At 43.5% G+C, this 27,722-nt stretch overlaps 1 protein-coding gene across 3 annotated transcripts in view; it reads right to left on the reverse strand.

Moving 5' to 3' along the window:
* The window catches only part of ARHGAP26 (Rho GTPase activating protein 26), a 481,157-nt gene that overhangs the window by 12,707 nt on the left and 440,728 nt on the right, over positions 1 to 27,722 (reverse strand). Inside the window, exons 21-22 of one of the 3 annotated variants that reach the window (XM_018050206.1) lie at positions 8,740 to 9,015; positions 2,556 to 2,647 (exon numbers count right to left, since the gene is read on the reverse strand). In XM_018050206.1, the coding sequence (XP_017905695.1) occupies positions 2,556 to 2,647; positions 8,740 to 9,015 (368 nt within the window). The remainder of the gene's footprint in view (positions 1 to 2,555; positions 2,648 to 8,739; positions 9,016 to 27,722) is intronic. The other 2 variants (XM_018050207.1, XM_018050208.1) reach the window with 2 other exon arrangements.

The following is a 27,722-nucleotide window of genomic DNA, read 5'->3' on the forward strand; positions in this document are numbered from 1 at the left end:
GCCTTGACTAGACTACCTCAATAAAGTGAAAGTGAAAGTGGAGTCACTCAGTCGTGTCCGACTCTTTGTGACCCCGTGGACTGCAGTCCACCAGGCTCCTCCGTCCATGGGATTCTCCAGGCAAGAATACTGGAGTGGGTTGCCATTTCCTTCTCCAGGGGATCTTCCCAACCCAGGGATCGAACCCAGGTCTCCCACATTAAAGTTGTCTAAAAAAAAAAATGGAAGTAGGCTGAACTCAGGAAAAGGAGTCTCAAACAAGACACACACGCTTACACAGACCTTTTGTGAGCTTAAAGCCACTTTGCCTTGGCATCAGGGGTCCGCTGTGTTGTCAGAGTGAATAGCTGATAGGAACACAGCAGCCCCTTGTCCACTGGGGTACTGTAGTGAACTGTGGTTTAGAAGGCAGATCTTTAAGCTCTGGCTTTACTGCCAGATGTGGGGACCTCTCAAATCTTGCTCATGTATGTACAGAAGCCCCTTCCCTGCTAACAGCATAGCACCAGAGCCCGTGCATGCAGCCCACTGATTTGTCTGCCATGAAAACTGTGTCATGTTATGGCTGGGCTGTGATGCCCCCACACATGGGCCTATTCACAAGGGACACTCGCCAAGGACATGGCTTTAGACAACCTTCAGTGGACTCACTTCATCTTCAGGTGTGCCAGGATCTAAAAGCTCCAGCTGCTGACAGGGGAGGTGGCTTGGCTTGCTATATGTACATCTTGATTTTTAAAGAACCCAAATGAAAGTTAATAGAGCAAAGGTTTAAGGGCAGTGCTCTGGGGACTTTGAGAACCATACATGAGGTGCTGTGGGCTCACCCCCAGCCCTGCTGGCTCAGATGAAGGGCCACCAAATGTGACCCGGGAATTCCCGAGGTGCTCTGTGACCTGTTTCCCATTTTATCTACTCAAGCCTGACCATTATCTCTGCCGTGCTGAAGGCAGGGGCTGGCCACACAGTGGGGAAGCCCCCTTGCATATGGAGGCACTCAAGGCTGGTCCCCAGGAGCCCTCTCTGCTCTGGCTGGGACCTCAAGGCCCTTACAGAAAGCCAGGATCCGGGGTGTTGAGGTACAGTACCTACAGCCCAGCTGAGCAAGCCAGAGCGGGGTCGTACTAGCAGCTAAGAAGAAAAACTGTCCTTGTGAATGATAAGAGCATCAGGGTCTTTTTCTAAAACAGATGTAGTGAAATGATGATGATCATAGCAATAGCAAGACACTGAGAGCTTCGTGTGTGTTGAGTACTACTTTAAACAGGTCATGCACACTATCTCAATCCTCTCTCACATCCATCTGTTCTCTTTCTATGACAGAGAGGACTTAGGAGCAGAGAGGTTAAGTCACTCCTTGAGGCCACACAGAAGCAAGTGATCAAGCCAGGGATTGCACTACAGTGGCCTGAATCTCAAGTTCAGGCTGTTCATTGCTACACAGGAGCCCTGGCAGTCCCACGTTTCCAGGTCTCTGGCAGGTGGTAGGAGGTATGGTCCAGCTCTAGGCAGGACTCTGTGATCAGGACGGGGAGGGAGCAGGGGGCAGTGTTCACTCACCCCTGCTGGGGAACTCTGCCCCGCCCCACCTGAGGTCCAGGAGGGAGGCCCAGAGCATGTCCAGTTCCTGAAACCAGGCAGCTGGTTTTTGCTTCCTCCTTTGAGCAAAACAAACAGACCCTTTCACCCAGGCATCTAGAGGGATTAACCCCCAAGGAGAACTACAACTGGGGAAATCTCAGCCACAACAGAAACTTGGGCCTTTCCCCAGAATCCCGATTTTTCTCTCAAGGCCAATAATAAGTTATGACACATTGGGACATCAACTTCATCAATTTTCATCTTAAAAAATATTCCCTTTTTTTTGAGGGAGGAATACAAACAAATGCAACAAGGAAATGTATCAAGCAAGCCCGAGGCCCTTGGGGCAGGGGCCTGTATCCATTTTCCTGCAGGAATGCGTGTGCAGGACAGCTGGTGCTTGGCAGGGGTGGTTTGACTCTGGGGTCAACTTCCCGCTCCCGGCAACACGGGAAGGACGAGAAGGGACGCCGCACAGCTTTTTTGCCCTGAGCTCACCCGATGCCCCAAGCCTACCAGACCATCTCAGAAACCGGCCTCACCTGCCATGGACAGTGAATCCCCTGGAACCCCAGAAGACAGGCATAGATCCTGCGGCCGCAGCCCCCTACCCAGAGCTTCTGCCCCCTTGCAGGATTTCTGTTCTCCACTGCTTTGTCTCCCTGCCCTGTCCAGCCCCCTGATGCTCAAAGCCTGTGCATGGACCATCACATTCAATGCCCATGATGTCTCCATGACACCGCCCTGTCTCCGTGAGGAGGCGACTCCACTCTCCTCTCTTGACAGTGACTCCTTGAGCTCTGCCGCTGCTCTCCCACTGTGGGAAAAGACCCCCCCGCCCACCATACACACACACAGTCCTTTTCAGTCTTACCTGTTCTATGGAAATTTTCCTTAGGTAGAAGCGACTTAGCAGCAGCAGCAGCAGCAGAAAGCAACTTTGACAACTCCAGTTATTTATTTGAAAAACTCACCATTATCGAAGACCGTCCCTGCTGTGAATGAGAGCTCGGAGTCGTGTTCTGCTTTGCAGGCATACAAGGCTTTTGCCTTCCGGAATGGTGTGCTGGGGGAAAACAGTTTAATGAGCGTTTTTAAAAAACCTCCTGCAAGATATTTCATCTCTCTTCTTCCCCTTCCCTGCAAGCGGCCTAGCCCTCTCTTGTGGGAAGAGCCTGACAAGGCAGCCAGATGGCAAAACATGAGGTAGGAAAGTCACAAAGGTCACCAGAGTAAAAACAAGAAATAGGCAGAGAAGAGCCATGAGCCCGGGAAAACCACTCTTCTTGTGGGGTCATCTTGTGGCAAGTCAAAACTTGACCTGGGAGTCACAAGAGCTGAACAGTTGGGAGGGCAGGCTGGGCCCCATATGGGGAGTAGGACTAGCTGGGGAGTAGGGAAGTGAAGGCAGGAAAAGAGCTTCCAAGTTGCTCTTGAGGACACTCCCAGCAGACCCTGCTAAAAGCCGCAATGCTCAAGGAGTTGAAAAGGAGAAATTCAAGCAAAGATGGGTCTGGGCTCCAGGCCCAGGGCTGACGTTAGCTCTTGCAGATGTTACTTCTTTTTCATTGGGCTGGTGGAGCAGGATTCCAGAGTTGGAACTCCCAGACCCCCAGGGCAGGGCAGGGCAGGGCGGGGAGCAGACAAGGTGTGGGCATGAGCACATGTGTGTATACGTGTGTGGGGATGAAGAAGGGAGAAGGGACACTGTGGCAGTTTTTTGTGCCTTTCTCATTCAAGGAGTGCTGACACTCGTGAATCAGAATCACTTCAAAAAATGCAGATGTCTGGGTTCCACCCTGACGTGCAGATACCAGCATCAGTATTTTTATAAAGCTCGCCAAGTGACTCTCATGAGCAACGAGGGCTAAGAACCATTCTTCTAGAGCAGGGGTTGGCCAACTCCCTCTGTAAATGGCTAGACAGTAAAAATTTTAGGCTTCATGGGCCATACGGTCTCTGCTGCTTCTATTTAACTCTGCACTGTAGCATGAAAGCAGCCGCAGACAAGATGTACATGAAACAGTTTGGCTGTGTTCCAGCAAAACTTTATGCTTATCAAACACAGGGGGCAGGCTGGATCTGACCCAGTGGCTACAGTTTGTGAGCCCATGTTCTAGAGTACAAGTTGCGAGCACTGCTAAATCAATTTTTGTTTTGATATCCAACCAGTTCCAACGGATCTATGACTTCTCAAAGGTCATAAGAAAATGGATGTTTAGCAGTCAAAGGCTGGCTCTTCATTTGCTGAAAGCAACCTCTTTCTTCTTCTAAGCTATCTAAGGAAGCATATTTAGGGGCTCCAGGGTAGAGTAGCCGAAGAGCAAGTAGTCGTCTGGGTTAGACAATTATTCAAGAGATATGTATTATTTGCTTTACCTTTATTTGGCTAATGAAGGGCCTCAAGGACCCAGGGAGGCTAAACCTCCATTTCGAGTCACTGAGTGAGATTTAGTAGAGGAATGGTCTCAGGTAATCTGACATGATCAGAAGGAGCACGGCATTTTCAATCACTACAGAACTGTTACTCTTGGAGTCACCAAGTCCAGCTTCCCTCTGGGAAAGAGGCATCATCGATGTTTGGAAACCTATACAATGGCCAAGCATTTAAAACTTTTAGTCTTGGTTCCATGAAAACTGAAGGAAAGGTGACGTAACAGGTCTATTGTGTGGATAAATGGCTATTCAGAATTTGTTGCTGAGGTGCAGTTTACTGGTGTTTTCTCTGGTCTTCTAGTAACCAGGAAATAACCGGGTGGGAGAAAACTGGGCAAGTAGGAGAACATTAAGTGGGTTTGCTAGGAGTGGAAGGAGGAAGAGCCTTTAGAATATATCAGCTCCAGCTGGAAACCAGCTCCTCCTACATAATTATCATTAGTGTTAGGATTAGGTTCAGGACAAGGGGCAGAGTCTGTGAATCTAACAAGACCAAGTCTATGTGTTGACCACCAACGGCCAAACAGCCAATGTGGGATTAAAGTTTTATTGTTTTATTTTGCTGTTTTTCTTTTCTTTTTTTTTTTTTGCTTTTGATGGAATGGGGAGCAGAGACCATCTGCTTGTGAAAAGTGTTAAAACAACCAAAATTCTGAACAGACAGGCAAGTGAAGCCTGCAATGACATGAACATGGAAGGAGAACGCAGTGGCCATGAGCCAGGGTCATTGTCCCTGGAGGACGGGGCAGAGCAGGTGGGGGGAGAGGCCAGGGACCAGGGACGGGGAGATAAAAGGTGAGGCAAAAATCATCTGAGGCAAAGGCTTCTCTGGCTGGGTTTTCATAGAGGTTACTTATTAACCTCCTCAAATACAAGGAATGGGACAAAACAGGGACAAGCCAGAGAAATCAACTGGGGTACCTGGCAGGAAGGAAAGAGGGGGAATACCTCAGATGCCTAAGATTGTCTTTCAAGAGGAGTAAATTTTCCACTAATATCTGGTTTGGGGGATTTAATAACGATAACATTCAATAAAGCAGCATATTAAATATAAGAACAAAGTTCAGGAGAGAATCTTGCTTTTGTTTCAAATTAAGAGGTGACTGACAGTCTACAAGAGGGCTTCCTTCTACCTCCATGGCACGTGCACCAAGAATGGGAGAAAGGATACAAGGGCTGCTTCTAAAAGGAACTACTCCTGCTCCCCAGGACGAGGGCTGGCAAATAAGACACGAGGCAGCTAGTTAAATCTGAAGTTCAGATCGATGAGGGATACTGCTTTAGTGTATGGCCCAAATATTGCACAGGATATACTTAAAAAAACGTTTGTGGTTTACAATTCAAATATAACTGGATATTCTGAATCTTCATTTTATTTGCTAAATCTGGCAGCCTACGCAGGGGAAAGTTTTCTGTTTGTAAGAATTTGCTAGACTGAGTCCCACTGAGTCCCAAAGAGTCCCATGTCACACTCTCTCCTTATCAAAAGCCTTGAGCAGTTTGCATTAGGTAGGGTTTCTACCAAAACAGATCCTGTTGGCACACAGGTTTTATTTGTAGGCTTTGGCTCTGATTAAAGAAATACAAGATCTCCACTTTGGTTCTTCTGCTCCCTACTCTCTGCAGAGCACCTCTACCCTGGACACAGAGAGCCTGGGGTGCCTGTGACTCTTCTGCGATGGTGCCCTTCAGACCTCAGTGGGGCCTTCAAGGGCACAAACAAGCTTGGAACCTTCTGCTAGTTCATTTTTAATTTTCGCCTCTGAGCATGGCACAGGGCCAGGAAAGCACTCAGAGGAGTTTCCCTCAACTGCCCTTGCAAGCTCTGCAAAATGACAACCCACTATCTGCACCGTCCAGGGAGGCGGGCTCAGCTAGACTGGCGAGATGCAATAGTCTGATCATTTTGGCCTAATTTCCAGGAGCCCTTGTGTGATTCCAAGTTAGGAATTTGGGGTGAGGAGCTTTTCTAGGGGTGCAAGTGAAAGTAAAGGGAACACTCCTCCAGTCCCCTTTCTCTGCTGTGCTGTGAGAGGCATCTCCATTCCTGAGCTTGAAGTAACAAGCAAAGCAATGCTTTGAAGAGGGGGGACCAAACCTCTTCCAGAGAAGTTTATATAGAAGTTCATGGGCCCATTAATTAGGTCTAATTATGTTTTTATTTTTAAAAGCTCTGTCTAGGGAAGGAAATCTGAAACTTCATGTTCTGAAAGTGAATTTGGGGGAATGGTTCACTGGACCTGAATAATGGGTATATGCCCCCACCTCTTGGCTGCATATTGCAACAGCAATTTCGGGATTTTTGCCCTCTGTTCGCTGGCTCCCCGGCTGTGTCCCCATCCATGCTCACTTTGGCACACATGGTCAGCTCAATGATAGCCAATTCTAAGTCCTACTCTGTCTTGCCTATTTCAAAATGGCAGCGTCCTACAGGGCTGGGCAACAGCATCATCCAAATGGTGCATTACAACAACGGCCAGAGTGAATGGGCCTGAGTAACCATGAACCCAGACATGTGGGGTGTGCAGATTCTGCTGCCACTGTCCTCTGCCAATCTGGAAATACTTTGGAAAAGGAAAAGCTAAAAGAGTAAAACCTGGAAATTTCTGGGTGACAGGAGTAGAGAGGTGGAGATACTGGACAGGCAATAGGGCCCCAAAGCTTAGAGATATAGAAAAATGAAAACCGTCAAAGCAGAGCACATTTCAGTCTTTTTTAGCTGAATTATTCTACTGTCCTGAGTCCCCCCAACCCATTCTATTCAAGGGCCAATGTTCTGAAGATTTTACTTTCTTTTGATCAAAATGAAGGACATTTTGGCTCTGGTTCAGGTCTTCATGGGGCAATCAATGATCTAACCAGAACAATTCAAGCCATATATCTGGTGTCCTATAAAGTTAACATCTCCCAGAATGTACCTAAGAAACAAGTAGGAGATAATCTGAGTGTCAAGAAAAGTATAATCTGAATTTTTACCTTATTCCCAGGGTGAGGATAAAAGGATATAGTGAAAAGCTCTCTCTTTCCCATTTTAAAGGAAAAAGCTAGACATAAAACCTAGGAAAGCAAGCCAGGCTATCGGGCTGGGAAGCATGAAAACTCAAATCTGGGGCTACCCATGTGTTTGGAGGAAAGAGTGCTGGTTGAGGGCAAGAAGTCCTGAGTTCTGGATTGGACCTCATGAGCCATGTGACTGCAAGCCACTTCTCTGTGCCTTAGTTTTCCTTCTCTGTAATACGGTTCAGGCCATTTCTTCTCTCATTCTCATGTGAAGATACAATGAAATGATAGGTATGGAAGTGCCTGGAGGAGAATAAAGTAATGTGTGTGCCTGTGTGTGTGTGTGTGTGTGTGTGTGTGTGTGCACGCACTCAGCTGTATCCAACTCTTTGCCACCCCATGGACTGTAGACCACCAGACTCCTCTGTCCATGGAATTTTCCAGGCAAGAATATTGGAGTGGGTTGCTATTTCCTACCGCAGGGGATCTTCCTGACCCAGGGATTGAACCCACACCTCTCACACTGGCAGGCAGACTTTTACCACTGTGCTACCGGGGAGCACCCACGTATGTATGTGGGGCTTCCCTGGTGGCTCAGACGGTAAGGCGTCTGCCTGCAATGCGGGAGACCCGGGTTCGATTCCTGGGTCGGGAAGATCCCCTGGAGAAGGAAATGGCAATCCACTCCAGCACTCTTGCCTGGAGAATCCCATGGACAGAGGAGCCTGATAGGCTACAGGCTACAGTCCATGGGGTCTCAAAGAGTCGGACACGACTGAGCGACTTGTACATATGTATAAATAGCATGGGGTTTCTTTTTTTTTTTTTTAAGTGAGACACAGCTTTATAGATTATTTAAGTCTCTCTGCTGGGCCTCCCCTTTGGAGAAAACCAGCTATGAGTAAAAGATGGATGAGAAAACACTGCCACGGCCTGAGGTACTGATGAAGCTTATAATTAGGCTCTGTGTTTGGGCTGTCTGAAAGCAGAGCCTATCACTGCAAGATACACACATGCTGGGAACATACACAGCAGAGGGACTCTGCAGAATCCTCATGAATTTTTTTGTAGCATTTAAACAGCTTCTTTTTTCCAAAGAACTCAGATACAAAGAATTAAGTCTGCAGGTCATCAAAGCAGGGAAAAACTACAGCCTGGGCCTTGGAGGGAGGAATTAGGTCAACCCTCAGAAAGAGGTTTTACCTGTTCCCATAAGAGCTAAGGGTTTATGACACCTGGAGACAGACGCAGGCTGGGAGCATGAGGGTTCCTGGGACTACATGGAAGGTAAGGAACAATTTATTCTGTATTATATTTGTCTCTCTCCTAACTGGTCTGGGTCTCATCATCTAGGTATCAATATTCATGGCCAAAAACCCAACTCCACAAATAAATGTTGCCTGATGCTACCTGATAAAAATGAGGGAAGAAAAGGCTGGCACGTGTCTCAGCACTGTTCCCCTTGAAATTATCTTGTGCTAAAGCACAGAGAGCCTCCTGATTCAGAGAGCAATCTAAACAAGAGCCCTTTCAAGAAGCACTCTCTCCCCAAACTCTAGGCACCACAGATAAATTCAGGAACTGGAGGAAGGGTTCAGAGGGACACGAGAAATGCCATGCTGGTTCATGCAAATGGTCCCTCCCAGCTTTGGTCTCTGAGGCTGGAATCCCTGACCAGCTTTGGATAAGCAGGAACAGAGTGATCATCATCCGTGATTTTACCTGGAGTCTTCGCGAACTGCTTCTTCTGGCCTGTCAAAAAGCAAGTGCAGGTTTGGATGGCAGGGAACAAAGTTGACGAGGAGGCTGAACACTGCATGAAGAGAGGACCAAGCCGATGAGAGAACAACGGCAGCAACAAAAAAGCAAACAAACCCTGCAACAGACCTGATGGGGGATGAGTCGCTGGACGTGGATGAAGTGGGCATAGGGCTGGATGGCGCCGAGAACATGGGCCAAGATGGCGAGAGGGGTGAAGTTGGGCTTGGATTCGGGGGGCTGCAAGACATAACCACCAAAAAACTCGTCAGCACACAGGGAAACCACAGCAGGAGCACAGGAGGGTCAGAGGAGGCTGAGCAACAGGGAGTTGGAGAGACGGGAGGGGCACTGAACCCAGACTGCGTCTTCAGCGCCAAGGCACATTTCTCCAGACCAGACCCCCGTGTCTTCCAAGTAATGCCTGCTCTGGAATTCCTCGGGGTGTTAACATGTCTCTTCGCCCTGCAGAACAACTGCTTTCTAGGTGATAGGAGCTTCCGCAGTCCTGTCTGTTGTGCCTTTGGCCATCAGTGAAAAATGCCCTGAACCCACATCCATGGGTTCCCGCACACACATCCTATCACTGACCTCCATCTGGGGCAGGGCTAGCTTATAACCAGCCTCCAGCTTCCCCCACTATGGGTTTTGAAAGTTGTGTCTCAGCAAAAATGACCTTTTTTTCGGCGGGGGCGGGGGTGGGAGGGAGCCACACAGGCCAGTCCGCCAGAAAACGATTTCCTGTTTACATTTTTAACTAAATGGGCTGTGTGCCGTTGGAGACCCAGAGAAGGGCTGCATTAGGACAGTGATCGCAGGTGGAGGATGGGTCTGCACACACACCTCCCAGGAGAGGGCACACGACTGCGCGCAGCACCCCGTGGCCCCTCGGAGGTTTGCCTTCCAGGCTTATTCTTTCTCTTTTCAATGATTTTGGGCATTTTGATGCTTGAAGAAAAAGTCCCAGATGGAAGGCAATGTAAAAATGAACTGAAAGCTTAAATCTGTCAATTTGTTCTTTGCTGGGTGGCTGATCAAAAAACTGGACAGGAAAGGTTGAAATCACTCACTAAAACATGGTTGGTGGCTTTTAAGTAGTCATGCTAGCCCTTTGACTTATTTCACAAATTATACAAACAAACATCTAGCAACTCTGTAAAACTGCATTAAGTCATAGATAGCACAAACACCAAAACAACGCAGAAACCACCCAGCCACACCACCTGCAGCCCTGGACGGCAGCTGGCCTTTCTGACCCAAGCACTGTACGAATCCAATTCCAGGGAACACACTGTCTAAACATTCCAGGATTTAGCAAGAACACATAAATGTCCTACTTAATGAGATATCTTCAACTCATGAGAGACTCAATAATGGCCTTAATTATCTACAGTTGTAACATAAATTCCTACAGAAGTGTATAGTAAAATCCCACTGTGTGAGTTCATTGAATATCCTCAGACTAACTGAATGAAACATTTAGTAAATGCCACTATGGGTACTTGCTTCTAGAACATAAAATCTATGAGCAGGGAGTTTTGTTTGTTTTGTTTACTGCTGTACATCTAAAATAGTGCCTAAGAGGTTTTCAATAAATTATTATTCACTAAATTAATGAATCTCCTTTAACCCAACTATCTAGCCAAGAGGCATTATAATTCCCATTTCATAGGTATGGGAACTTGGGCCAATTTGAGGCTTACCTAAAGATACTCAGGCTGTAAGTGTCAGGACTGAGGTTCAATCCAATCCAAGCACAGGGCTCTTGCTGCCATAGTGCATTGCTGCTGGGTGGTAGGACTTGCTTTGGTCCTCTAGGCTATGCCAGGCTTCTTTACAGATCCACTAGAAACCTTCTTAACCACTGATTTATGTGTTTCCTTCAGATGCCTATCACATTTGCAAGGGAAAATGGGAATGCAGCAACAGACAGACCCAAATAGACTCAACACATTGTAAATCCCAACAAAATACTCAATCCTGCCTCCAGTCTTCCATCTGGTAGATTCATACAGCAGATGGAATTCATATAATAGAAGAGATTACAATTGAAGAGTATGGCTCTTCTCTTCTCAATTATTCCAGCAATGACTAACTTATTGGACACACAGTGTGATCAAGACAATAAATGGAATACAATTCAGCATTTACCAAGGTCTCTGACTTGCAGAGCATACAGTGTATTTCACGAGATGAGACAAATTAAAAAACAACTATAAGATAAGATAGTAAGTAAACTTCATTAGTTAAGGGATCAGTTACTCTATGATTAGTTTAATACCTGTTCCCACACTTGATTCTGTCTTGGGTCCTGGGAGGGAGTGCTGCCTTATTTCCACTGGGTAGTCAGTCCTTAGTTAATCCATAGAGCAGCTGGTAAGAGAGGCCCTGCATTCCCTAGTCCTCCTCCCACAACCATTCACCCTTCCACAAGGTAATGACCCAGTGAGCAAGGCCTGGCTATTCCAACTGCAGCCCAGCCTGGCAACTCAGGTTCCAACCAGTGACAGTCTGGAGGTTTATGAGAGCAACCCAGGCCAGAGGCCTGAACAAATCTGTTCCTTTGGTTAGTAGGCCGCAGAGGATAATTTAAAAGTTCTTAAGACTTTTTTTTTTTTTTTTTGACTGGCTTCTATAAGTAGGAAGGGCTTCCCTGGTGGCTCAGTGGTAAAGAATCCACTTGCCAATGCAGGAGATGCAGGTTCAATCCCTGGGTCAGGAAGATCCCCTGGAGAAGGAAATGGCAACACACTCCTGTATGCTTGCCTGGGAAATCCCATGCATAGAGGAGCCTGGCAGGCTACAGTCCATGGGGGTCACAAAAGAGTCGGACATGATTCAGCGACTAAACAACAATAAGCAGGAAATCCCTCCAGCTTCCTACCTCAACTGTACCAAGAATCATTCCTTTGGTTAAAGGCATAGCTGGGAACACAACCCTGGATATCTAAGTGGTTCTTGGTGACTCAGTTCATGGCTGAAATTATCTGGGGTTATGGTTGATCTTAAACGAGATCAACCTTGAATATTCACTGGAAGGACTGATGGTGAAGCTCCAGTATTTTGGTCATCTGATGTGAACAGAAAAGTCCCTGAAACTATGAAAGATTGAGGGCAGAAGGAGAAGATGGCATCAGAGAATGAGAATGCTGGATGGCATCACCGAAGCAATGAACATGAACTTGGGCAAACACTAGGACATGGTGACGGACAGGGAGGCTTGGAGTGCTATAGCCCATGGGGTCACAAAGAGTCGGACACGACTGGGTGACTGAACAACAACAACAATGGTTGCAACGCAGGACATTCACAACGATCATAAGAAGTTACTCTTCAATCTTCATGTCTACTGCCATAGTATTATTAACTGTGCTTTTTAACAACTAGCAGATTTTCATCTGTTGGCTTGCATTTTAGTTATAGCAATAACATTTATTTTCTATAAAATAACTCCAATTTAGAACTTATTACCACTACATTTTAGCACAACAATAAAATGTACACTCCACAGTACTTCTATGATTTTTAAACTGATTGAAATTATACTTTGCTTGTGCTCCAGAGTCACATTAACAAAACCAAATGTCAACAATACTACTTAACACTCTTATATACCACCAATGATTGATGCTGGTAGCAATAGAATGACATAAACATATAAATGTTCCTCCAAGAAATATAGAGCACATTATATATCAGTTTTGATGCAACCCAGAGAACATATAGGTGGAAAATAAGATGCACAGGGATGACGATAATGGCCAAAGACTATTTGTATAATCTTAACCTCTGACCGCAGAAGTGTCTGGCTATAGGTTACTTAAAGTGACAACAGCAATGGTAAAAAATCTAAGACAAAACAAACTAAAACTGGCCAGCTTTGGTATTACTGGCTCTGAAATCTCCAATATTGAATCCTCAAACTCTAGTCCCATTAATGAGGCCAAAGATAACAAATAATTGATGTTAGGTTAGAAGAAAATAATTTTATAACTACACTCTTAGCACTTGATCTATGAAGGCCTCTTCACAACCTCAGAGTCCAGCTGAATGCCCTAGCACATTTTTCTCCCTAAATATTCTTGGGGTTCTGCCAGCCCCTCACATCAAGGCCCAAGTACAGCAACAACAGCTTAAACTTTAAGGAACATTTGCTGGTCTGGTTTTGATTCAACTGGAGACTTGCATCAGCTTTAGTTTGCTGATCCACAGTGTCCTCAAAAGGAGTCATATAGCCCAGCCAGTCCCTGTGACATTCACTGGACAGGGAAGAAATAATGGTTTAGGAAGATAAGGCTCAAAGGCCTGGCATCATGCTGGGATGTGGCTGAGAGTTCAAGTACAGTTGTGTGGCAATATCATCAGCTTGACACCCTTCTGTGGTGACTCACTTGACTGATGGGGCATCTGATATACCAGCCAGGGCATGCCTACTGGGCTGTAGACAGGGCTGCCCCAGCAGGCTCCCAGTTTGATCACGGATGTGGCAGACCCTCTCGTGGCTCCAAAGCACAGGAGTGGAAAATCCTGAGCTGGTATAAGATAAGCAGCCAGCTGACCATCAATAAGAAAACTGGTCTTCTTTAATTCTGATATACAAAATTATAGATGATGAAGAAATGAAAAAGTATCAGAAGAAAAGCAGTAAAATCATACATAATTTATTTCACTGATAATTACTTGGCAATTTTTTTCACTTTTCTTGGAGAGGGGGAGTGTTATGGATAATACTACATACATAGTAGCATGCTTTTTTCATGTAAGCATTTTCTGTTGTCATTAACTAACCTTTGATATATTCCAAAAATCATAAAACTCTTTCCTCAGTAATGAGGCTAAAAAGAAACTGATGTTAGGATAGAAAAATAATTTCAAAACCACAATCTTAGCAGATGACCCCCTGATGGCCTTTCTACAACCCCCCCCGAGTATTCTCAGACCTACAGGGGAGTCTACTGTATGGTATGGCCTGATTTATGAAACTCTTTTCTTATTGTGTACATTCGAACTAGTATCCCCCCTCAGCCATAAGAATAGTGCTGCAATTCACAGTCTTGTAGCAGACCACTGCTTGTCTCCAGTTGTTTCCTAAGTATAAATTTCTGGAAGTTAAATTAATGGGTCAAAGGCTAGGAGCCTTTTCTAAGGATCCCGATACATCCTAGCAAACAGCTTTGCAGAAAGTTTAGACTGAATTGCATTCCCCCCAATAGCGTATGGGGGTTGCCCCTTCCCTCTCACCATGGCCCCATCAGCACAGAGAATTACCAATTTGAAAAATCAGATGGATTTCCCCACCACCCCCATCCAGTCCACAAAGTTACCTTGGCCTCTTCTCTTTCCTAGCATTTCCAGAAAAATGAATACAATTCCTCTCCTGTGTTGTTTCTATCTGGAAGCAAAGTTTTATTTTCTAAAGGGCATTCTGCCAAGAAGGACGAGTGGGAAAGGAGACAAGCAGATGGATAGAGCCAGACTACCGCAGCCTGGGGGGTGCTGGACCCCTGGCCATGTGGTGTGGCTCACCCAAGAGAGACGGGGAGTGGTGGGTGGTTGGTTTAGTGTAGGATCCTCAAAGACAAGACAAACTTGGAGGGATGAGGTACACAGGGGAGCCAAAGAGTGTCTTGTTGGCAGTGTACTAGGGAGAGGTCACAAAATCGACATTGACATCTCTCTGCCAGGCAGTGGTCTGTGACCTATAGGCCAGGTTCTGGGTCATGGATCTCAGGCCTGGACTGACTGCTCCCTCAGTCCCCCTTTCCCATTAGGCTTGGAGCAGATGGTGCTATTAAACTCAAGGCAGGAGGCCTGCATTTCTTTCTCTTTCCTCCTATAATGAGAGACAAGAGAAAATCCCATGAAAACTTGTAAAGTCCCATCTAATCTAATCCCAAATTAGGGAATTTTTCTTCCTTGGAAAATATCTCTTTATGTCCTCAGTTAAAGTGCCATAAAAACAGAAGGAAAATCAAACTTCAGTTGGAAAACAGGGTCAAAAGGAATACCTGTAAACTGGATAGTGGTGAATCAGAGTAAATGATACAAAGTGCCCAGACGCTCAGTCGTGCCCAACTCTTTGCAACCCCATGGACTGTAGACTGCCAGGCTCCCGTGTCCATGGGATCCTCCAGGCAAGAATACTGGAGTGGGTTGCCATTTCCTCCTCCAGGGGGTCTTCCCAACCCAGAGATCGAGCCCATGTTTCCTTTGTCTCCTGCACTGCATCACCTCCTCCGGTAGACGGTTCTCTACCACTGAGCCACCAGCTGGGAAGCCCCAGATGACACAAAAACCAGTTTCTATTTGTTGGAAATTTGAACATATTTTTTACGTGTATCTTGTCTACATCCTGAATCTTCAGTATGTGCTACACAACTTTACAAGAGGAAAACCACAAGCCCCCAAGATGCATTGTTCTGTATTCTTTTCTGACTCTTACAAGTATACACAGTATTTACAGATTTTTTTGCCCTTCATCTAATATAATTTAATACATATTTTTATTCAGACAGTAACAGAGTCCTGATTCTTATTTTAATGAGACTGGCTGGTGAAATCCCCTTAAGGCCTTAGCAATTATATGCAATTGCTTTTAAAATGGTTTTTAAATAATTTGCTTTTAAAAGAGCTTGACTAGTCTACAGGGCAGCAGCTCTGTTTTCTAGCTTAAAAAATTATTTTTCTAAAGTTCCAAACAAGTGTCAAATTCAGATGGAATATTTTGGGAAAGACATATAATTCTGTGATTAAACAAAATCCAAAATCTTGGAATAGGGAATCTGTTATCCTCAAGGTTCTCTGAAGCCAATCATTTGAACCTTCTCACATAGAATAATAAAGAAATACGAGGTAGAGGACAAAACTCTGGATTGTAAGTAAAGATGCAATGGTAAAATGTAAGTAAAAAGACAACGACCTGAGTTCAGTTACTCCATGCAGGGGAACACCCTCAAGAGAAAAAGGACCAGCAGGGCAAACGGGACAGTGTGCTCTACACTGCGCAGAACTTACCAAGGGGAGTATTCTTTCCTGTTAAAGCCCCTCAATCTTTTTCAAAATTGCATTTTAGCTGCATCAGAATTGGTTCTTAAAATGTATTTACTTCAACTAAATAACCTCACAATTTATGAAGCTATTTTTAATGAAACTCAGAAACATTTTGGGAGCACTTCAAAGGATCCATAAGGTAACATTTGCTATTTCATAAGACTGAAGTGGTTGCAGAGAAATCCAAGTATCTCCTTACTGTTTTAAACTGAGTGCAATACAACTGTCATTCTCTATGAAGATACTGCAAAGACAAGTGCATTCACCGTAACAAACAGAAAAGTGATAGTGACACTAGATTCGATCTTCTGTCCTGAGGCACAATTTAAGTTTGCCTTAAAGCCACCATTCTAATGCTAGGGTTCTTTAAACTATTCTTAAAATTTACAGGCAAGAAACTGTAACTGCCTCAGGGGATTAAGAATGGGGACTGAGTCCACAGGCATGGACTGGACATTCACTTTTTAAACGTTTACACTTGTTTATACTGTTTTGAGCTTTTAAATCATGAGCCTATATTACCTTATAATACTAATGGAAAGCACTCTTCCACTAGGTGCTAGGATAATCAAATTATACAGAAAAAAATGACACGATCAATTCCACATATCATACCTAACAGATAGTTTCCTAGCGGATTATAGGTCTAAATGCCAAAGGCAAACAATAAAACAGGGACTACTTCTGGGAACTTGGGATCGAAGCTTATCCAATAGGGCATAAAAGCAAAGTATCGATATATGTGACTATATTAAAATAAGAACTTTTACGTATCAAAAGACAAAGTTAAAAGACAGCAAAAGATGGTCTACAACATACAAATACATTAAAAAAGAGCACACACAAGACTACACAGAGAACTCCTACTGATCGTGATCAGTAAGAAAAAGCAGACAACCAAGCCGAAAATGGGCAAGACATTTGGGCAGGGATTTCAGAAAAGAAATTGCAGAAGAAGGTGCTCACACTTTCTGTAACGCAGGAAGCATAGGTTAAAACCACAGGGGGATGATCCTGCTCACCTACCAGAACAACTAAGACAGCTAACATCAAAATGCTGAACATACCAAGTGTTTACAAGAAGTGGAATCACTGGAATTCTTATACGTTGTTGGAGGATGGCTGTAAACTGCTCTACTCACTCTGGACAACAGGTTGGTACAAAAATGAATAATTTACCACTCTCTGTGACTCAGCAGTTCATTCCCAGATGTGCACCGTAGAGCACAGTGTGTATGTGCGTACCAAAAGACACGTATGAGACTGTGTTGAGCAGTTTATCTGTAAAAAACAAAAACTGCAAACAAGCTAACATGCTCAGCTGCTTCAGTCGTGTCCAACTCTATAAACCCATGGACTGTGGTCCCTGCTCCCTACCTCCCACCCCCGAGGCTCCTCTGTCCATGAGATTTTCCCAGCAAGAATACTGGAGTGGGTTGCCATGCCCTCCTCCAGGGGATCTTCCCAACCCAGGGATTAAACTCACATCTCCGACATTACAGGCAGATACTTTACTGCTGAGCCACTCGCTGGGGAAGCCCCAAAACAAACTAAAAGTTGAGCAAAAGCAGAATGCAGGAATAGTTTTAGTATATTAATACAATTGTTCATTCTACTATAGTGAAAATAAATGAATAAACTACAGCTATTACACAGGAATGACTTTTAAAACTATTGAGCAAAAGAAGCCAGACTCAAAGTAATAAAACAAAATGTTGCATTTTAGAGATGCGCTAAATAAGTTAGTCATTTGTGGATCTGCAGTCGTGAACTCACCTATTTGCTAAAACTTATTTGTAAGTCCAGAATCAATACTCAAAGTGCTTTCATAGTCATTTGTGGACACATATGGAGTGATGAAAACCTTCAGTCACCCAACATGCACATTCTCAGCTGAGGTTGAATAAAGGGATGCTCTGCCTTCTGTTCCAGCTCTGCAATGACTCTATGTACAAGAAGGCTGGGATATGCCTCACAAAGAATACACGTGCTTAAGAAGCTTTATTCAGTATGACTTACAGCCCTGCTGGTCCTGAGCTGAATGCTAATGAAGCAATAGTAATATTAAACAAAGTGTCTTTAAATAGAAATCCATGTAAAACAAGGTTATGGATTAATAAATTGACAAAAAAGCATTGTAAACAGAGGCTGTAGGAACCTAATCCTGTATTTCCTATAGGAGCAATAGTTAGATATTTGCTAATTCAGTGTTTGCAGTGACTTCATGGGACCTTACTACTGCAAATAAAAACTGCCATTCCCTTCTCCAGGGGATCTTCCTGACCCAGGGATCAAACCTGAGTTTCCTGCATTGTGAGTGGATTCTTTACTGTCTGAGCCAACAGGGAAGCCCCCCAGAGTTTGTATTGAAGAGCTAAAATATAAATAAAAGCAAGGAATTGATTACAATAAACATCAGACTAGTAGTTATCCACAGAGAGGGAAAGGCTTGTTAGAGGGAAGGAGAAAGTGAGAGTTGTTGGGTCCCAGCAACATTGTACTTCTTACCTGGGGGGCAACTGCTGAAGATCAATTTGTGAAGCTGTATATGTCTCATGCACTCTTCTATGTAATAAAAAATATGTACACGTCTATCTTAAGACATACCTACGGACAGTAAGCATATTAATAGCATTCTCTGGGTGATTTTTATTCTTTGTGCTTTTAAAATGTTTTCCATACTTTCTACAATTAATATGTTACATTCAAAATCAAAAAGTTAATACATGTGAATAGAAGAAATGCTCTCCCTAATCATACAAATGGCTACTTTTATTCTTTAGAGGAGGGATGCTTAAAAAGGGCAAAATGACAATTTTGTCTTTGTTACACCAATCTGTGGTTTAGGTTGCATAATACAGTTGGCAGTTCCCAACTGTTTTTACTGTTTCTCTTCTTTTTCAGTCAAATACAAGCAACAAATATTTACTGAGTGCCCCTCCATATGCAAGGACTAAATTTTCCATCCTCTGTCCTCACTGAAAAATTGTGTTGACTGCTCTAGAGACCTTTTTTTTTTTAAGGTAAAGTTATTACAGTAAATCAACGGTGTCTTCCTTCCCCCCAGGAGGGGGACATCTCCAATGTCGCATTCTGAGTTGGCTGGACAACAAGTTAACAACACTGCCTCAAGTCATTGGCCATCTGGCATCCCTTTCTATGCAGTCTGCTTTCAGGGAATATTTCCTGTTTGGACTAGGGAGAGGAAAAGGAGGTAAAAGGACTTAATAAGAATCTAAATGTCGACTGATGAAAACAAAGGAATATCTAAGATTAGCAGAGGTGGCCCAAGGTACTTCAGCTTAACAGTAACCCTGGGAAAAGAGGATTCCTTGAAAAAGGAGTCTAAAATATTTTGCTATGTTCACAATTCCCAGCAATAGAAAAAGCACTTCTGTTGAAGATAATATCCAGGACAATTAAATTACACTACACAGTAGTACAATGCTTGGTCTGGATACCGTGAAAGGCGCATGAAACAGAGAGATAAGGAGGCATGGACTTTAATATGAAGGCCACTGGACATTGCTTGTCCCCTCCCAAGCAAATAGCTGGCTTCCCTAAAATTCTAGTGTTTATTCTTTAGTCTAAACATGTGGAAAATTGTCTCTGAGCTGACTTTAACCTCCTCAAATGTCTTCCCTACTCTATTTGTATTTTCCACCCCTGGCCCTGCTTCACAGATGTGACCGTGCACAAAACCCACTTTCTCCCTTCGACCACGCTCACTTTCCACAATGGCTGGCTCGGGCTGCCATGAAGAAATGCAATCTCACCAGGTTCACAGTGATTTTCACCCCTTGTTCATTTGCTTCTGGGGAGCTTATTGACTTGACTGGAAAAAACTTTAAATGATTTTCCAGCAAAGTCACCCTTTCCAGTGGTAAAAAAGAGGTTTAACATCTGTGAACAAAAACAAACTGAAGGAAAATGATTTTTATATTCTCTAGTTCTTATACTCCAAAAGCAAACACCCACTGAGAAGTCAATGAAAACAGACACAGCAAAATACCATTAGTTCTAATCTCACAAAATTGAAATTTCTATTTTTTCAGATCTGAGGTAGATCCAAATTTACCCTGAACAGTTTATGAGTGACTAAGCCAACTAACAATGTCAACAAGATTTTCAATATAGATGTTTAACCCAAAAGAACCATTTCTAGTGATCATTTCAAAATGCAAGTCTGATCATATCATTTCTTTACATAAAGCACTCAATGATTCCCCACTGCTTCTTGGGTGAAGACCAAAGCCTTCCCACCTTGACTATTATAAAATCCCTAGCCTGGTTTCTTTATCTTTTACCATTTCAATCCACCCTATCTAATCTATCCTAACCACACAAACCTCCTAAACACATAGCTTAATAACAACTTGTTGAATGTTGTTCAATGAACACTGTTTCCCACTCATTAACTCTCCAATACCTACTGCATGTAGAATACATTGCTTGCCCTACTAGAGTGGAATGTGTAATTACAACTTACTTGTGTCCACCAGTTTTCCATCTCCTTTTCTTCTGGTTCATTTGAATAAGTTCTTCTAGACCCCAAGCAATACAGGAGGGTCCAGGGTCCTACCGATGCTACTGCAGGGGCAGGCATGTGATTTAGGCTAGTCAATCAGAGGACCCCCTTCCTTCTGGCTACAGTGAGTGAAGAATGGACAGGTAACTGATTACAGTTCATTCATGGGGTCTAATATATGAATGCTCTTCTTCATGAATGCAAAACCTAAATGTATTGGCTTACAGATGACCAGAGAGCCCTTTTTTCCTATTACATGGCAAACATCTTTCTGCAAATGAAGTTTTTTGTTTTGTTTTTTTTTTTTTACAAGAGGGAAAAGGAGCCAACTAAAATAATAATTTGGGCTCCTGGATTCAATTGTGCTCGAAGTTAGATTCACTCTGAGATTTTCCAAACTTGTAAGCTTATGATTTCCACTTTTTCCCTAGGCTACTTGGGTTCCTGTCATTTGAATGTCTTTAACAAGACATCCTCAGTGCTCTTCTTTGGAGTCATTACTTGCTCCAAGTCAGCAAACTTTCTTAAGGGTCATATAGTAAATATTTTTTAGACTTTGTAAAACAAGAGGCAAAATTATGGTTATTACATAGTTACATAAACGTTCTAAGTGTAGCAGTTTGACAATGTAAAAACCATTCTTACTTCATGAGCCATAAACTAGAAATAAGCAAACAAAGAAAAACAAGGTCACTGCTTGGATTTGGACCATGGGCCATCGTTCTCCAACCCCTGTTCCAGTCAAACTGGTTTACTTGTGCCGTGGGCATGCTGTAAGCTTTCTATTGCCATGTTCTTGCTGATGATGTTTTTCTCCCCTGGAAGGTCTCTTCCCTTGCCACTAACTACTGCCATCTACCATTCAAAGCCCATATAAGTCTGAACTACCACCTGAGGCTTCTCTGTTATCACAGCAAAGGAAGGTCTTTCTCTTTTGAATCCTTAAGGACTATTTCTCTTTAGTCTTGACCCCACTTTGCACTGTAGTTATGCTACTCTTCTGGTAGCTCTTGTAAACTGTGAGTGCTTAGTCAGTTTCTTTGGAATTGATAATATCTAAAAGGCTGAAAACAGCAACAAAAACCCCCCCAAAACTCCACAGGATCAAAGCAACTAGTAAAGGTTTGTGGATCCACGAGAAGTGCAGGGTAAGACTTTTGGTAGCCAAGGAAGCCAGACATCGGAATATCACAAAAAAGCACAGCTCTCACTTCAGTGTTGTCGTGACAGCTCTATGTACAGCTGCTTGTTTGCTTGTCTAGGGTGGTTATGCCCAACAAGTACCACATAAGGGGTATTTCAGACATTTTGTTCCTGGAGGGGAGGGAGACAGGCATGTTGGTCTAGACTTGAAGGATTCCTGTGTCTCAGCCTGTAATTCTGGTTGCTCACTTGTGGTGTTTTTCCTTCTGACTACTGGGTAGTGCTGCCTAAACTCAGTCATCTGTGACCCAGCCTCCTATCTTTTCACCATAGTATGTGTTTTAATATATAATGTAGCATACATAATATTATATATTATATATGGGAAAGATTGAGGGCATGAGGAGAAGGGGATGACAGAGGATGAGACGACTGGCTGGCACTGTTGATTCAATGGACATGAGTTTGAGCAAACTCCAGGAGATAGTTTTCCAGGACATAGACTTCCCTGGTATGCTGCAGTCCATGTGGTTGCAGAGTCAGATACAACATAGTGACTGAACAAAATATAATATAAATATGAAATATTTTAACATTTTTCTCTACATTGTTCTTTTTAATAACACATGAACAACTATGTCAATCCACTCTAAATAATTAAGCCTCATTATTGTTAAAATGAAGAAGAAAAAGCTGTCCAGGCACCATTTAAAACTTTCAAGCACCTCAGTGCCACAAGGCTCACATTTTGAACATTTCTGTTCTCAGTTACCAATCTTCTCATTTGCTTTTGCAGAAATGCAGCATATATTTTCCCAAGACCTACTTAATAACCCCAAAGAGCAAAATCAGCTAATACAAAATGTGTACATCTATTTCAGGCAAGGTGGTGATGGTCATTTAATATTTTTCTTCTCTTAATTTTGCTTATTAGTTGTCTATACTATTGTTACCATCAAGTCAACATTTACTTACTGTTTTGCATCCCTGGGAGAGCAGGATTTTTAAAGGTAGTTTTATTGAGGGATTATTCACATACTATGAAATTAATCCATTGTAAATGTACAACATGGAGAGAGCTGTGTAATAATCACCCATAATTTGGTTCCATAATGTTTCTATCAGCCCCCCATGGTCCCTCCTGCCACCTGCAGCCAAGCCCTGCTCCTGTAACCAGCCACAGGCAACCTGATCCACTTTCAATCGCTAGACATTTGCCTTTTCCAACATTATATAAAAAACTGAGTCCTACAATGTGTGATCTTTTGTGTCTGGATTATTTCACCTGCAGATGTTTATAGTGAGCCAAAAGGAAGGTGAAAGAAGATGGTAACAAATACTAACTTTAATTGAATACTTAGTATATACCAGTAATTCTGCCAAGCTTTGGGAGGCATGACCTTATTTAATTTTTCCAAACAATCACAGGGACAGGTACTATTATTCTGATTTTTCAGATGATGAAACAGAAGTTCATAAAACTGAAGGATCTTTGCCTAAAGTCAATTAACTAATCAGTGGATGAGCTGAGATTTGAAACTACCCCTAAATCTTGGCCACTATGCCATCTGCCTGGTGTTTAAAAAAAAAAAAAATCTTGAGATGAACCAACAGAGATTTTCCCTAAAAAGAAAAAAAAAGATATTTCAACTTACAGGAGAAGGCAATAATACAGTTCACGGTGCTAGAGGAAAAAAACAAACAAAGGGTGCCTAGATGGGGAGGCTCACCACAGTGGGCACTCTGGCACCTTCTCAGCACAGTGAGCCTCCATGGGGCACAGAGTCCCTGTCTTGCATGCCAGGCTCGCTGCTCCTGCCACTCAGGCAAACCAAAAGAGGCCTGTTCCTCACAGCATCCTTCATAATATGTGCTCTTGTCCTCAATCTTCTGCAGCCTTTTCACTTTATTTAGAAAGCATGTGTTGGAAAACACACACACACACAAAATATATATAGATGTATATATATATATATTTAAGGCTGTTTATGAACAAATTTCCTCAAAAAGCCTCAAGCTGGTCCATTTGTGCCATCTGTTATAAGGGAAACTCGAAACCACCTGTCTGCCTGCCTGAGCTCTGCTCTTATCAAGGAAGCTGTAATTACCTCTTTGGTGAAGGATTTGAATCATTACAGTAAATCCCTTATTCAGCACATATTGTATCAGGAGGGCATTCTGACTCTAAAACCCAGGGTTTTTACCACCTTGCCCTGCACAGATGCAGTAAAACCACAGCTATTCAAAGCCTGGCAGAGTAAATTACGACTTAATCTTATTTGTTATCCAATGATAAATATTTACTAAACAAATACTTCCTCCACACTTACTACATGTCAGGTACTTTTGCAGGCACTGGGAACACAGCAGAAAACAGGGGAAAAAGGTTTCTGCTCTCAGACACCTTATGTTCACTCACAGAGAAGGTCAAGGCAGGTTATGAGAGCACAGGCTGGGTGGAGGAAAATATCAAAATTTCCACCTGCATTCTTCATCTGATCCTTATAAGATTTTTATTTTATATATGCTTTCTGACGTGTGTAAAACAATTAGTAAGATAGGTAAATACTTTATAAATAAATAAAACCAACAAATACATACTGGAGGTACTTACCCCAAATATTTTTTTTTAATGACAATATTTTGATCACTTAAGCGATTAAAATTGTTTAGGAACACTATTCTCGTGTGTGTGTGTGTGTGTGTGTGTGTGTGTGTGTGTGTGTTAACAGACAAACAAGTAAACAGCACATCATTTCTTCAAGAGCTATGAAGAAAATACCAAACAGTGTGACGACGAGTGCCAAGTGGGAAAGAGTAGGTGGGGTGAACCAGATTCCAAGGATGGGGCTGCTTCTTTCAGGAGTAACATCTCAGCTGAGACATCCACACAGGAGAATGTTCAAGGCTCCTTCTCTTAAAGATCAGGGCATCTTTTTATTTTAACCATCTGGGATTTAAAAAAAACAAATTCCAATCCCTCCTAAGCACGCTCACAGTCTCTCTGCTTAATCAGAGAGCCTTTCCCTGGAACACCGTGTGAACTTAATGGGAAGGGTCCCATTCTGAAGGGAAGAACTACTGAAAGAAGATTAGCAGCAAATCTAATGGCTTGGCTATAGCAGAAATCCCAGTGAAAGTGCAAGTCGCTCAATTGTGTCCGACTCTCTGCGACCCCATGGACTATACAGTCCATGGAATTCTCCAGGCCAGAATACTGGAGTGGGTAGCCTTTCCCTTCTCCAGGGGATCTTCCCAACCCAGGGATCGAACCCAGGTCTCCCACATTGCAAGTGGATTCTTTACCAGCCGAACCACAAGGGAAGCCCAGTAGTGGCTAGTAACAGAATTCCCAGTAGTGACTAATAACAGCAAGACATAGTTTTTCTGCAAGAAATTATTTCCTGGTAAAGCTAGAAAGTCGTTCTGTTGGGGGAAATAAATGTGTGCCTTTTCAATGAAGTCTCTATGTACCTTAAAGGAAGTATGTTGCTCGTTCCTTTTCAGAAGACATAAATCCCAAACCAACCAACAATCAGCCTGGAGATGTATCTTCTCTGGTGGGAACTGCCATATCTCCCAGACCTCTACAGGACCAAGCACAAAGCTAGACACCCTAGTTATTACACCTCCATTTTCTGGATCTTTCACTACATGAAAGGGAGGTATAACACCTCTGAAGTTCTACTCACTTTTTGTCACTATATTCATGTTAATTCACCTACAAAGGTATTCTTGGTAAGCTCTCTATAACATCATCCCCCGAGGCCCACATTATACCTCTGCCAGCTCCCCTCCTTATTGTTACCAAGGCTTATAGGGACAAAATGGTATTCTGCATAGACTTATCCTTTTTCTCATCCTCCCAGGAATTATTTTGTTCCTATAAAATTTTTGATTTATTCTCATGGAATTTATTATTATTTTTGACATGGCAAATATGTCATGTATTCAGTTAAGCTCAGTTGCTCAGTCGTGTCCAACTCTTTGCGACCCCATGAATCACAGCACGTCAGGCCTCCCTGTCCAACACCAACTCCCAGAGTTCACCCAAACTCATGTCCATCGAGTTGGTGATGCCATCCAGCCATCTCATCCTCTGCCGTCCCCTTCTCCTCCTGCCCCCAACCCCTTCCAGCATCAGGGTCTTTGTCAATGAGTCAACTCTTCGCATGAGGTGGCCAAAGTATTGGAGTTTCAGCCTCAGCATCAGTCCTTCCAATGAACACCCAGGACTGGTCTCCTTTAGAATGGACTGGTTGGATCTCCTTGCAGTCCAAGGGACTCTCAAGAGTCTTCTCCAACACCACGGTTCAAAAGCATCCATTCTTCGGGGCTCAGTTTTCTTTACAGTCCAACTCTCACATCCATACATGACTACTGGAAAATCCATAGCCTTGACTAGATGGACCTTTGTTGGCAAAGTAATGTCTGTGCTTTTGAATACGCTGTCTAGGTTGGTCATAACTTTCCTTCCAAGGAGTTAAGTGTCTTTTAATTTCATGGCTGCAATCACCATCTGCAGTGATTTTGGAGCCCCCCAAAAAAAAGTCTGACACTGTTTCCATTGTTTCTCCATCTATTTCCCATGAAGTGATGGGATCAGATGCCATGATCTTCATTTTCTGAATGTTGAGCTTGAAGCCAACTTTTTCACTCTCCTCTTTCACTTTCATCATGAGGCTTTTTAGTTCCTCTTCACTTTCTGTCATAAGGGTGGTATCATCTGCATATCTGAGGTTATTGATATTTCTCCTGGCAATCTGGATTCCAGCCCAGCATTTCTCATGATGTACTCTTCATCTAAGTTAAATAAGCAGGGTGACAATATACAGCCTTGACGTACTCCTTTTCCTGTTTGGAACCAGTCTGTTGTTCCATGTCCAGTTCTAACTGTTGCTTCCTGGCATGTCACGTATAGTTAAGTATAAACTCTTAAACAGGGTATTAATAAAATGTCAGTGCTAATCTGTGATTTGGTCAAAAGAACTAAAAGGGTTCTGGAAAGAGAGGGATCAGTTTAAGCTGGATGAGTCTGGGAAAGTTTCCCTTGAGTTGGAGTGCTTCCATTTTTCATTTCTGGGTTTCAAATTAGGGGGGCTATGTGGTCAGCCTTGAAGCTGGAAAAGGAGAATCAGTGTCAAGGGCAAAAAAAGCCCCTTTGTCACTCTCTGCTAAAACAAGATGCAGCAACAGCATACGCAGCCTTGCTTCTAAAGTAACAACTCCCGCTGGCGTAGACTGCTTACAACCCGCCAGACTCCAGGCTGAACACTTTTGGTCCCCGACTGTCCCAATAACCGAAGAGACTGGGTTGCTGCCCTGACTTTGCAGAGAGGTACGGGGAAGCCAGAGAATGGTGGTGCTGGGACTGAAGTGAGACAGCCCGGCTCTGGAACAGCCTCTTCTGAATGCCTGTGCCTACTGCTCCCCCGGCTACTGCTCCCTCCAACATCCCCCAGCTCCTCACAGAGTCCCCAGCACACTCCTACATGGGCCTGGTGTACAGAAGGCCTGGTAGATGGCTGATGCAAACACAGTGAGCTGAATTACAGGGAATTTGCCTGGGCGCCCTAGAACCTGTTGAAGCAGGTAAATCCCAGTTCCAAGATCTTACAAATAACATTACACAGAAAAAGAAAAACAGTTTGGAAGCTTCTCAATATTTCCACACATTATCTGTTTGATAAATGGACTTCTAAATAAAAACACTATTCTTAAGAATGGTGAATTAACCGTTAAGCGCAAGAGTCTGGAGTCAGAGCTCCAATAAGCTTTGAATCCTGGTTCTGCCACTTAATTCGCAGTGTGACTGTGGGCAATTGAACTTCTGTGCTCCTCATTTTCCTCTCTTGCTTAAAATGTGGATAATTAATAACTCTATCTGAGAGGATTGGTGAGAATTAAAGGGGATCATACATATAATACACCTAGCATACTGAAGCTTGGTACACAGTAAACATACACTAAATGGTAGCTATGAGCAAACCAGTCAATCATAAAGAAAATCAACTCTGAATATTCATTGGAAGGACTGATGCTGAAGCTCCAATACTTTGGCCACCTGATGCAAAGAGCCGACTCACTGGAAAAGACCCTGGTGCTGGGAAATACTGAGGACCAGAGAAGAAGGGGGAGACAGAGGATGAGATGGTTGGATGGCATCGCCAACTCAGTGGACACGAGTTTGAGTAAACTCCAGGAGATAGTGAAGTACAGGGAAGCC

Source organism: Capra hircus, chromosome 7 (genome assembly GCF_001704415.2).
Source record: "Capra hircus breed San Clemente chromosome 7, ASM170441v1, whole genome shotgun sequence".
NCBI classification, from domain to species: Eukaryota; Metazoa; Chordata; class Mammalia; order Artiodactyla; family Bovidae; genus Capra; species Capra hircus.